Source organism: Mastomys coucha, unplaced genomic scaffold (assembly GCF_008632895.1).
Source record: "Mastomys coucha isolate ucsf_1 unplaced genomic scaffold, UCSF_Mcou_1 pScaffold6, whole genome shotgun sequence".
Lineage (NCBI taxonomy): Eukaryota > Metazoa > Chordata > Mammalia > Rodentia > Muridae > Mastomys > Mastomys coucha.
Genome location: NW_022196912.1, coordinates 8,358,348 through 8,371,811, shown reverse-complemented (window position 1 = coordinate 8,371,811; position 13,464 = coordinate 8,358,348). Strand labels below are relative to the sequence as shown.

The 13,464-nt window shown below is 41.4% G+C and overlaps 1 protein-coding gene across 1 annotated transcript in view; it reads right to left on the bottom strand.

The window, feature by feature from the left end:
- Positions 1–13,464, bottom strand: part of Prepl (prolyl endopeptidase like) — a 34,390-nt gene that overhangs the window by 10,247 nt on the left and 10,679 nt on the right. The window contains 5 exon segments of the mRNA XM_031356548.1: positions 35–152; positions 7,447–7,632; positions 8,223–8,439; positions 10,038–10,173; positions 12,592–12,798. Coding sequence (XP_031212408.1) covers positions 35–152; positions 7,447–7,632; positions 8,223–8,439; positions 10,038–10,173; positions 12,592–12,798 — 864 coding nt within the window.

Below are 13,464 nucleotides of genomic sequence, written 5' to 3'. Positions count from 1 at the left end.
GGATCTTCGTGACCAGTTTCCTCAAACAGTTTGCCTTCTGCAAATTTATATGTGTAATATTTTGGGGGTCTTATTGGAGAGCAAAGCTGAAAGGGGCAGTTCTTTGGGTCAGAGTTTGTGTCCATGATGAATCCACAGGCCCAAGGAGGGAGCTGAAAGGTAAAAGGCGTTTCACTGACTAGTGCTAAGGCTTCCGAGTCTGTAGCAGACAGTGATGTGCACATCTGCTTCACTTCCTGTTACGACATGATATGTCATCTAAGATTACTTCATTGTGACAAAACAGACTTCAAGTAAATAAATAAAACCCTATGTAAATTACTAACAAAATAAAGAAAAATGTAGGGAAAAAAATGGTATTATTGTGACTCTAGGTTACAGGAAATTCCTTTTAACACCAAGTTTATTTGGGGATACATACCTGGGTGATGAAATGACCAAATGGCTACGAATAAGAGCAAATGAAACAGTAATCCAGTCCCAGCAGCAGCCCTTGGCCCCGCTCCTCCTGAAGTAGACCCTCGCATGGATGTTCTGAATGATGTTCCCACTGGTCCTTAGCCTGCCACCTGGGCAGCAGTGATGGGAGTTATTAGCCCAGGGCCACAGACCAGCTCAGCAGCACTAAAGCATTTACAATTTGTTTCTAACTTTAGCCCTGAGGCTAACCATTGTGCAGAACAAAACCTTTCCAGGCACAATGACTCGGGGAGACTCACAGCTATTATGCTCAAGATTCTTAACTTTAAGAAGAAAGGGAAGGAATCAAAATTTATTCTCTTAGAGCAGCAGGGTCCAGCTTCAAGCCTTCCTTTGACGTCCCACTTACGGCTTTTAAAGAAGCCTGGTAAGCAGGCTGACAGAGTGCTCAGGAGCACTGAAGTAAGAATGAGAAGAAAATTGCCCTTCTTTCCCAGTAATTGTAGAAAGAGCAAATTCCTTAGAAAATCAGAGGTCTTGGCCAAGCAACATCACTGGCAGGCACTACTGAAAAGCAGGAAGGGCTGTGAGCTTCGAGAGGCCAGACTTTCACCTGTAGTAACCACAGCCAGAGAGCACTGTGCTCAGACACATTGCCCCCAATTAAGCTGGGGTTTATTGTCAGGAAAACTAACAACAACACACAACTGCGGCAGATCCTATTTGAATGAAGTACCCTTCCTGGGAGCCTGGACACTGCCAGTGTAGGAACAGGATTCCATGGCCCACAGTGGTGCTGCCTCCTCTGCCTTTCAGTAAAATTTAACTATGACCACGGAATACATTGTTTTAGCTTTAAGACAACTAGTACCAACAAATCAAAGTCTGGGTTTTTCCAAAGGCAAGGGAGCCAGGTCAAAGCTTTAATCCTAAGGAGAACTGCCCAGGCTCTGGACTCCGAAGCATTTGTTCAGCTGGTACAGAAGTATTAGCTGTCTCAAGGGCATCCGAAGTCATTTCCTACTGAACTGTAATGCACGGAGAGAAATCTGGCCTGGAAACAGACTCCCCTGTAAATGAAGCCGATGCTGGCATAGAGTAAAGCAGAGCTTGGGCTTGGGGTGGGGTGATTATGGCGTAGTGGCTGAGTTTATCTAACATGGTCAGGGCCCTGGGTTTGCTTCCTAGTATTACAATAAACCATCCTCAATTTATTTTCTAAGCATTACAATAAAAATATTCTTTTGTGAAAAAACATCAGAAAATACTAATGACATGGTGACCAATGATAAGAAGTAAAACGTGAAAAGTTTAACACTTCCATTGTGGGAGATTGTGTTCAAAAAGATCATCGGTCAAGTCCACTAGGCATAGATGTCACAGGCCTAAAAATATATTATTAACTACTCACACTGTGGTTACTGATTTTGCCCTTTATGTACAGCATGGTCTATGGATATTTATCAGTGCTACCTAGCATCATACAATTATAAAATTACTTTTTAAAAAATATTTTTTTATTTAACATATGAGTACACTGTAGCTGTGTTCAGACACACCAGAATGGGGCGTTGGATCCCATTACAGATGGTTGTGAGCCACCATGTGGTTGCTGGGAATTGAACTCAGGACCTCTGAAGAGCAGTCAGTGTTCTTAACGGCTAAGCCATCTCTCTAGCTCATAAAATTACTTTTAAGTAGCATCAGGTATGTACTAAAGCATTGGATTCTCTTTGATGATGACTGAGAACAATATTCAGAGTATAACAGGTACCTACAGTTTAGAACAGGTCAGAAATAAGATAAATGAAATGGCAGAAACTAAAGACAGTATTCAGTGTGAAACAGCAAGGAGGGCACCTTTAAGGAAGAATACTTATTACAAATAAGAGGAGGCCATATTTACTTAGAAGCATAGTCTTAGGGGCTGGGATATAGCTCAGTTGGTAGACTACTTGCTTAGCACACACAAGGCCTGGGTTTGAACCCAGTACTACATACAATCAGGTGTGGTGGTCCATACCGATAATCCCAGCACAGGGAAGGCAGAGGCAGGAAGAACAGAAGTTGAAGACAGCCTGGGCTATACAAGCCCTGATTTGTGTAATCCTGTAGCAGAGAGTGCTATATGGCGTTTCCAGTTTTCCTGCTGTAAAACTATAATAAACGAATCCCTAGAAATTACCCATCTCTCCATCCCTATATACATGGACTGCAATGAGGACATGTGTCTGCCAGCTTCTCAGTCACAGCAGATGGAGACAGTAAGGAAAGTACAAAAGCAATGGCCATTTTTATCTTAGGGCCTACATAGGCATCTGACAGACTCAACATTAAACTTAGCAATTTGATTTTAGGGAGCAACTCAAGAATTCTAATTGTTAGCCGGGCGGTGGTGGCGCACGCCATTAATCCCAGCACTTGGGAGGCAGAGGCAGGTGGATTTCTGAGTTCGAGGCCAGCCTGGTCTACAGAGTGAGTTCCAGGACAGCCAGGGCTACACAGAGACACCCTGTCTTGAAAAACAAACAAACAAACAAACAAATGAATTCTAATTGTTACAGGCTCCCATTTTTTTTTGTATTTGTATAACAATCTTGATATTCATCTCCCCGATTCCTGTTTGCTCCAGTCTTCACTAATATAGTTGCTTAATAATCTTATGAAATATAGCTCCAACAGCTGAAACTATTCTCCTGCTCAAAAAACTGTTTCCTTTGTTATAACTTATAGACTCTCCTCACACCAGGTAAAAAACATAAAAAATATTAAGAAGCGTGGTTGCACACTCCTTTAATCCCAGCACTTGGGAAACAGAGGCAGGTGGATCTCTGAGTTCCGGGGGCAGCCTGGTCTACAAAGTGAGTTCTAGGACAGCCAGGGCTACATAGAAAACCCTGTCTTGAAACCCTCCTTTCCCCACTCTAAAGCATTACACCAGAACTTCATCCTCTAGAAATATATTCTGCATTAGCCAGATAGATTTAAGAATTGGTCCCCTGAAGATGCATGGACTTCAGCTTAGAGCTATGTTTGAATGGCACTCTCATTCATAGGATATAACAGGCTATTCTGCATCTCACATTCCTACCTATTCTATTTAGTCTATCTCTGCTATTTTACAGAAGCTTTCCTGAGCAAGAGCCCTTCTCTCCCTCTGAGCTCTACAATAGTTTGTTTTTGAGACCACTTACTTATAAGATAACTTATAATTATGCATTATATTTTGAATTTTGTCTACCAGTCTGTCTGGGCTGGTGCCCTACGCAGACCTTGAGAACAAACTTTGCAGCTGGTCCCACCACAGCCAGAGGAAGCTCTACTCCCAAGTGCTCTAACATGCCCAGCAACATAGGATCAGAGGTGAGGAGGACACAACATCTGTCCCAACACCAGGAGTAACAGGGACCAGCAGGACCCAGGCACACAGGAACTCTGCCAGACTACGGGTTCCTTCCCGTGTATCTGGGCCGGTGCCCTGAGCAGACCTTGGGCGCAAACTCTGGAGCTACTCTCACAACACCCAGAGGAAGCTTTACTTCCAGGCGCTCTAATGGGCCCAGGATCACAGGATCCCAGAGACAGCTGAATTCTGAGGAGTTCTGACACAACCAGGATCACAGGAAGGACAGGCTCCAGTCAGATATAGCCAGGGCAGGTAGTACTAGAGACAACCAGATGGTAGGAGGCAAGCATAAGAATATAAGCAACAGAAACCAAGGCTACTTGGCATCATCAGAACCCAATTCTCTCACCATAGCAAGTCCTGGACACACCATCACACAGGAAAAGCAAGATTCAGATCTAAAATCACTTCTCATGATGATGATACAGGACTTCAAGAAGGACATAAATAACTCCCTCAAAGAAGTACAGGAGAACACGAGTAAACAGGTAGAAGCCCTTAAAGAGGAAACACAAAAATCCCTTAAAGATCTACAGGAAAACATAATCAAACAGGCGAAGGAAATGAACAAAACCATCCAGGATCTAAAAATGGAACTAGGAACAATAAGAAAAAAATCACAAAGGGAGACAAACCTGGAGTTAGAAAACCTAGGAAAGAGATCAGGAGTCATATATGCAAGTATCACCAACAGACTACAAAGATAGAAGAGAGAATCTCAAGGGCAGAAGATACCATAGAAAATGTTGACACAACAGTCAAAGAACAAGTGAAAAGCAAAAAGCTCCTAACCCAAAACATCCAGAAAATCCAGGATGCAATGAGAAGACCAAGCCTAAGGATAATAGGCATAGAAGAGAGTGAAGACTCCCAACTTAAAGGGCCAGTAAATATCTGCAAAATTTTAGAAGAAAACTTCCCTAACCTAAAGAAAGAGTTGCCTATGAACATACAAGAAGCCTACAGAACTCCAAATAGACTGGACCAGAAGAGAAATTCCTCCCGTAAAATAATAATAAAAATACCAAATACACTAAACAAAGGAAGAATTTTAAAAAGCAGTAAGGGAAAAAGGTCGAGTAATATATAAAGGCAGGCCTATCAGAATTACACCAGACTTCTCACCAAAGACTATGAAAGCTAGAAGATCCTGGGCAGATGTCATACAGACCCTACAAGAACACAAATGCCAGCCCAGGCTACTATACCGAGCAAAACCCTCAATTACCATAGATGGAGAAAACAAGATAGTATATGACAAAACAAAATTTACACAGTATCTTTGCACAAATCCAGCCCTACAAAGGATAATAGATGGAAAACATCAACATAAGGAACAAAACTTCACCCTAGAAGAAGCAATTTTTCAACAAACACACACAAACATAATTCCATCTCTAACAACAAAAATAACAGGAAGTAGCAATTACTTTTCCTTAATATCTTAATATGAAGATTAATATTACCAACATATTCTAATTGATTGAAATCCAAAAATATGAGGAATTAGAAATTTGTTGGCTGTCAATCCAGTGGTCTCTCTAATTTGGTAGTTGGAGAAATAGGTCCAATATTGTACAATCCATATACACTTTTTGCTTGTGACAGTGTCTTGAAATCTTGCTTCTCATATCTCAGCCTCTCTATTAGTAGGATTGTTTATTTGATATTTTTATAGTATACTAAGGTTTTCAGAACAGCTTACATATTTCAAAATTATTTATATAGCCAAAAGAAATGTAGACAATTAATTTGGGAGGTGGCACAAAGACCGAGGATAAATGCTTTGTTTGATATTTATAACTATTGTATCAATTTTGAAGAAGAGGACTTTCTAAGTTACTCTTTTTCTGAGATAGTACTTTTCTTTCTTTCTTTCTTTTTAGTATAGAATAGAGTTTATTTAGAGCATGGGGAGGGGAGTTAAGAGGGTAGTAGAGGCAAAGAAAGGCAGAGAGAAGGAGAGAGTAGAGAAGTAGAGGCCCGCCATGACCACGTGGAGAGAGGGGGGAAGGGAATGCGGAGAGAGGGGGAACAAAGGGGTGAGAGACAAGGGAGAGAAGCAGGAGTAAGAGTAAGATGAATGCTTTTCAAAATCATCACAGCTAATGAACCAGATTCTTACCCGCACCTAATGTCTGTGCCACTCTCCAAGCAGAATCATTGTTCATTGAAACACTTGGTGAAAGACTTTATGGATAGATCATCTTAATACACATACCATTTCTTAAATGAATGTAACTTGTTCTTTGTGGGTTGAGAATGAAGACAACCACTTAAGTCAAATAGCTTTGACCATAGCAGGGAGTCTGTATCCAAAAATCGTGCCTACAATTCATTTCTTGGTGCAGCAGAACTGTCAACTCTTAGCTAGTATGGAGGTAAAATCCTTTGGTGATGTGAGGGGCATTGAAGTACAGCCTTATAACAATGAACTCCAATGTCTAAAAATTGTTCTTATTTTGGGTTTATTATATAACAGTAAGAGTCAAGATTTTAAGCTCGACTAAAAACAAAACAAACAAAAGTCTTTATCTATTTATGTTCATTAAAAAAAACCTAATAGTTATGTATTATTTTAAAATATCATACAGTTGATATGTTTGGAGTTATTGAAAAGTTTGTATTGAGAAAAATGTATGTATTTTCAGTATTGCTGTAGATAAGCATCTACATAAGACTGTTCAATTGATTGTTGTTTTATATCAAACAACTTTAATAATACTCATTTTTATTGTTATAATATTTTATAAATTTTAAAGAATATGATAAAAAAAAGCCCGAAAGGTATGTCAGGTATTGAAGGGGGGTCTCTGGGAGGAGTTGGGGTACAAAAGGGAAGGAAGAATGTGGTGTAATTCTGTTTACTTAAAATATGTTTTTAAATGTTACCAAATTCAGATCAATTGAAATTATGTACCTTTTCTCATCATAATGCAATAAAACTTACATCAATAAAAAAAATAAATTTGTCTAATATCACAAAACCTTCCTTCATTAGGGCCAGCTATTTTATTCTGTTGTCTTAATTCCATGATGCTGTGGATATTTACTTAATACCACTCTGAAAATGGACAGTAAGGTTGCCATTCAATTTATCAGGTTTATTACTGAAGGCATTTGATCTTGCCTTGGCAGCCACAGACTGTTAACTAATTAGACATGCCACTGTCATCCCCTTGGCTCATGGAGACCACTGACATCCATGCATTGGAAGCAAGTAGGTATATACTCCTGGGTAAGAAAAGTGGCAAAGAGAGGAGATGCAGACACGTGCTGACTGTTGTTCTTCTGGGATGTGGCCCTGGCAAGTAGCAGTCAGTGGCTGGGTAGCGGCTACTGTGCAGGTCTTGGCTATTGCTGCTCCTCAGGCTGAAGAGTTAGACACCTGCCCACAGAGCTGTGTAGGACACGCATAATGACCCCAACACTGTTTCTCAAGTCCATCTGTAAATCTATTGGTTTAAGTAAAACTGCATTAAAAACAAGGTCTATCAAAAACTGGTATGCTAAAATCCACTTAAATTCCTTTAAGAAAAATACACGACATTCAAATTTTGATGTCCTATCAAGCTAAACTGTGTTTTCATTGAGTACTTCCATCTTGAGAATAGACATACCTTTAGAGAGCGAACCGAGTCGTCAGCCAGACCAATCACATTAACATAGAGGAGATTGCTGTGTTTCAGGAACAGAACACAGTGGTCCTTAAACATGTCCAAGTCTACAACCTTGGTATTTCTCTTCATTGTGAAAAATAAATCCCAATTCATAATAGCAGGGGCGTCAGCTGCTGTCCGCATCAGCTGTGTGAAGAAGGTTAGGCAGATGTAGGTGACAGAGCACGAGGCTGCAGAGCTCAGAGTGAGACCATTGAGGAGGCTGCAGAGCTCAGAGTGAGACCACTAAGGAGACCACATCAACTTTTGCTATTCTATGATGAGCTGTACGAGGGACAAAGTGTGAACGTCACCATTTTAGCCCAGGTTAGCACGCTGGCTGGTAAGACAGTGTAGTGCCATGCTTAGTTGACCGTCAACCAGGGGACAAAGGATGTACTGGTATGCCTGCCTGAGACTAATCCAAATGCCAGCCCACAATCAGGATTTCAAGTGTGCTCTTCTAAGCCCAACCAAGTTTGGTTTTTACAACAGGAACAGTACAGAATGTTTCATTCACTGATATTTTACGTACAGTTATAGTAGGAAGAAACATCAGCTCTAAGGGGAGGGAAATAATGGAAAGGAGGTGGGACTGATAATGAATAGGAAGGCAATGCCACCCCACACTTTAAGCCCCCAACTCCGTTCTCTTGTATAGCAAGGAAGGTGGGTGAGAGAAAGTGGACACTTTGCGGAACCTATCCCAGATGGGAACAAGGAGGATTGAGAAGTACCTTGAATTCTGTAGGTTCTCCAACATTAGTCAGGATGTACAATTCATCATCACGATGCTCAACATAGTAAAGCATTCCATGTATTCTCTTCTGAATAAGTACTGGTGGGTCCCACGGGCTCAGGCCATCTATCAACCACACCTCAGAAGTTGTCTTGTTCATAATATTCAGTGTGAGGAAACGACTGTCTTTTGTAAGATAGAGGAAAACAAAATAGCTGCAAAGAAAAAAGAAGCACATGATGGCATTAAGTTCTCACTGTGCTGGCTGAGGCCTGGGGTTTGAGGAGGAGGCACTACTTCCCCCTCTGGAATATCAGCTATGTAAGAGGTAAGGCTGAAATGACTTGCATGGATTTCTATTATATTTTTGGAAATATTTAAATATATTTCCACATATATTTAAATATTTCCATAAATATATTTAAATAAGGGGTACATTTAGAAGTAGGAAAGAGCTGCGGCCCAGCTATAAACCCTGAAGACTTTGGAACCAATGGTGTCATTTGGAATGGATGCCACCACCATCCAATCTTTCAGCACCTCAGTGAAATGTTACAATAGACTAAAAACTGAACAAAAAAGGTTTTGGAGGGGCTAGATCAGCGACTCAGCCGTTCAGAGTACTGCCACTCTTCCAGAGGACCTGGGTTCAATTCCCAGCAACCACATGACAGCTCACAGCTCTCCAGCTCCAGTTCTAGCAAAGCCAATGTTTCTCTTTTGGCCTCTGTGGATACTGGGCATTCATGTGCTACATAGATGCATCTGTAGGCAAAATAACCATACAATAAAATAAAATATAATAATTGTTTATTCAAGCTCAATCTTACAAGCATCTATGAAGCAATTCTAATGCTCCTTGCAGAGCAAGGGTAGGAGTTACTCCTGGTGTGCTCTCTCTCTCTCTCTCTCTCTCTCTCTTTCTCTCCTCTTTAGTTTTCTTTTCGTTTTCAGAGATAGGGTTTCTCCATGTAGCTCTTCTGGAACTCTGTGTACCAGGCTGGGCTGGAACTCACAGAGATCCCAAGTGCTGAGATTAAACACCAGTGCACTGGGCTCTAATACTCTTTCTTGCTGGAAGAATTAGGAGCCAACAGAAGCGAGGCAGAGGTGAAGAGCTAAAAAGCTGCTCTTTACCTTGCTCTTCAAGTCCCACACATGAAGCCTGATACTTGGGATCTCTGGGCTTTGGATCCCACGAGTCTTCAGAGACCAGCCATTGTCCTTGCTTTCTAAAATGTGGTGAATAGGATTTCTGCCCAGGGAGGAAAAGCATGTAATGGTAGTGGTGTGTGTGTGTGTGTGTGGTGTGGGGGGGAGTTGGGGAAAGGTTGACTATTCAGTAACTTAAAAAGCACATTTTTTTTTTTAATTTAGCATAGATCTTTCTTTTTAGAATCTGTATAATAGTTTTCATTAGAATGTATAGATTTTATGGCTCTAGAAATAGAAATACTTGAAAACAAAGAGTCAATATTTAAAATGTCCTTTAAGAATATATTAGCAAGTACTTCCCCAACCATCAATTTAAGAGACATTCTACCATCAAAATGAAAACTTGTTTTTAAATAACCAACAACTGAAGTACAGAAAACAAAGATGGTGGACACCTTGGCTGACACAGGCTCTTGGTGGCCATATTTATAACTTTTTCATCATCAGGCATCCCAAATTGATAAACTTTGGTAAATTCTGTAGATTAGTTCTAGAAGGTAGAATATACAGTAGTAATTTTCTCCATTCTTAACAGTTTTGGGTCAACCAGATCAGTCAGGCAGGGGGACTGGAGGGCATCAGGGCGGCACGCTGGCACCTTGGGTCTTTCTCTGTGTAGAACCGTTCATTGCGCTTGTTGTCACCAAAAGTGGCTCGATACACATCATGACAACGAAGATTCCTCTGGAAGGTGTAGAATAAGACATCTTCATCTTCTTCATCCTTCACCCACTCTTAAAGTAAAGAAAGAAAGGAATTAAGACACAGCTGACTGTGTAGTTTAAAATAGTGTAGCACTCAATTGTTGACTGCCAAGTGAAGAACCTGTAATAAGCTTGATGGAACATAAGCTGAGTTTGCAACCCAGAAAAGCCGCGACACTGTTCCAAGTTTTCCGTTACCTGCCTGCTCAAGCACCTAAGTAAGACCCCATATTCAGTGGTGAGGAAAAGTATTGGTAAAGTCATATCTGCTTTTGGGAGATGGCTGCTAAACTCTAAAGAAACACTGATCACTTTCTCTCCTATTCTGTGTTCAATGTCTGCTTCCAGGGACTAAGACAGCTCAAACTGTTAGCATCAGGACATCCAAAGCCTGTGGCGATGCATGGGCAGGTTCACAGACCTGTTGCCAGGGCAACAGCCACCATATTCCCACAATCCACTGGGCTTACCTCCCACCTTTACCTGTGGCCACTACGTCACAACCCATATATATACACACGGGGAACATTCCTCCACCTTTCTCTCTCTCTCTCCCTCCTCTCTTTCCGTGCTGCTACCCCCCTCTCTCCCTCTCAATTAAACCTCTTACACGTGGAACTGTTTGGGCCTAGTGTATGGTATGTCCTGATGCGACCTGCCGTTCTAACACATCACAAACAACCCAAAGCATTTTAACAGGGTCCTTCCTTTCAGCACCTGGCTGTCCGTCACTGTAAGTCCATACTATATAATATGTACTCTGACCTTAGAGGTTTGCGGCACAGATGTTATCTGTTAGACTTCATTACGCAGGGCCCGGGGAGAAATATGGGTACCTGAGTATGAATCCCTAGTACCCACACAGAAAGCTTTGCATGGCTGTGATCCCAGGAATTGGGGCTAAGAGATGATCACAAGAGCTTGCTGGCTACTCAGTCACCTTGGCCAAAATGGGGAGCTTCTGGCTCTGACAGATTCTGCCTCAGAGGACTAAGGCATGGAACAATAAAGGAAGAGAGCCAATTTCCTATTCTGGCCTTCACAGGAGCAAGCGTGGGTACACTTGTACACTCACATGTATGTAACACAGACACATAGACACACACACGGGGAGGGGGATGATTCGCACATACAAAAGAATGTATTAGCTAGGTTATAATTTCATTTTTCAATTTAATATAAAAGAATCTAATTAAGCAATTCAGAAAATAATGGCAATGTAATATAAGTAATGATAAATGATAAAATTTAAAACTAGATCAATACTAAAAATGTCATTTTCTATCGATATATGTCAGCTCAACATGTTCCAGTTTCTAGGAGTGATTTTGGAACATGTACTATATTAGATCTCCATGATAAAAATAAATATAAAAATAAAATAAAATCCAAACTCAAGGTTGAATAAAATATTAAGAAGTAACATCTGTAAAATTTCAGTCTGCATAATAAACTGGCCAAGAGTTACTATGTAACAAAATATACATGTAGGACTGAGATTAGAGGTGGCTTAGAAACATGAGCACTACTTTATTTAAAATGTTTTCCTTATCATCAGTGTGTGTACGAAGTGTGTGTGAATGTAGTGCATGTCTGCATGTAGTGAATGTAGCACTGTGTTGCAGTGGATGCCAGAGTCTGTCCTAGTGTGGGTGTGGAGGTGCGAGGTCAGCTTTCAGGAAGTGGCTGTCTCCTCTCACCATGAAGTCTGATTATCAGGCTTGTGTGGAAAGTGCTTTTACCCACAAAACCTCTTGACAGCTCATGAAATATTTATTTTTTACTTTTAATTAGGTATGCGGTGTGTGATGGTTTGTAAATGCTTGGCCCAGGGAGTGGCACTATTTGGAGGTGTGGCCTTGTTGGAATAGGTGTGGCACTGTGGATGTGGGCTTTATGACCCTCATCCTAGCTGCCTGGAAGTCACTAGTAGCCTTCAGACGAAGATGTAGACCTCTCAGCTCCTCCTGCACCATACCTACCGAGATGCTGCTATGCTCCTGTCTTGATGACAATGGACTGAACCTCTGAACCTGTAAGCCAGCCCCGATTAAATGTTGTCCTTATAGGAGTTGCCTTGGTCATGGTGTCTGCTCAGAGCAGTAAACCCTGACTAGGACATGGTGTGTCTCCATGTGGGCTCTATTGGACTCTTCAGGAGTTAGGAGCTACAGGTGGTTCTAGGTTGGCCAACATGGACACTGAAAACTGCCCATGGGTTCTCTACAAGAGTAACAGACATGCTCTCAGCCACTGAGCCATCTCTTCAGTCCCCCATGAACCCAATGTTACAACAACCCACTTAGATAATTAAAGGAGGGAGTATTTTGTAATAAGAACTCCACAGGAAGATGTGGAGTCCAGAGAGAAATGGACCAGGCACTGACCCCCCTACCACATGTGAGCACTTCCTATGGCTGCTTTTCTGCAGACTACTTCGTGGCTTACCAAAGCTGGACACGTTTGGGAAAGATGCTTCCATGACAGGCTGATCACTGAGCTTCACAACTATGCAGGTGGATGCTTCAGAATCCTCGGTCCTTATCTTGGCAGCCACGTATTTCTCATCAGGAGCAACTCTGATACAATCGATGAAGGGCTGGTCCAATTTTAGTTCTTCCAGGTTGAATAAAACTTCGTAATTATCACTGTCAGCTGCATAAAAGAAGGCAGGGGAGAAGGAACTCCACAACACATACTTGTAATTCATTTTAAACTATACTTAACATTTTAAGTTGACATTCTCTGAGGTCATAGACTGATGTCCTTCTACAGTCATTATTAAGAAGTATTTAACTCAACATTATTCTGCGTGTCAACCTATGAGCTATTGTCATAGTCTAGGCCAGGGGTTCTTGGCCTTCCTAATGCTGCAACCCTTTAACACAGTTCCTTATGACCCCTTAACCATAAAATTATTTTCGTTGCTACTTCATAACTATAATTTTGCTACTGGTATGAATCATAATGTAAATACTTTAGGAGTTAGAGGTTTGCCAACAGGTGGCAACCCACAGGTTCAGAACCACTGGTCTAGTATTTACAGAACTCACAAAGAGACTACACCTGACACATGCAGCATATGCGAAGTGCCTAGCACAGTACTGGGACACAGCACATACTCACACATGCTGGGCCCATCTCCACCTGCCACGCTAAAGCTCCTGAACGTGGGTGATAACTCTGCGTGAAGTCCACTCAGTTAACAAACTTAGAAATAATCTTGAACAAACTCCATTCTAATAGCTTTGAGCAACTACTATCAAGCTCCCTGTTAAACAACTGAACCCTGAAAAGCCAGCCATCAGTAAAGAATTGGGG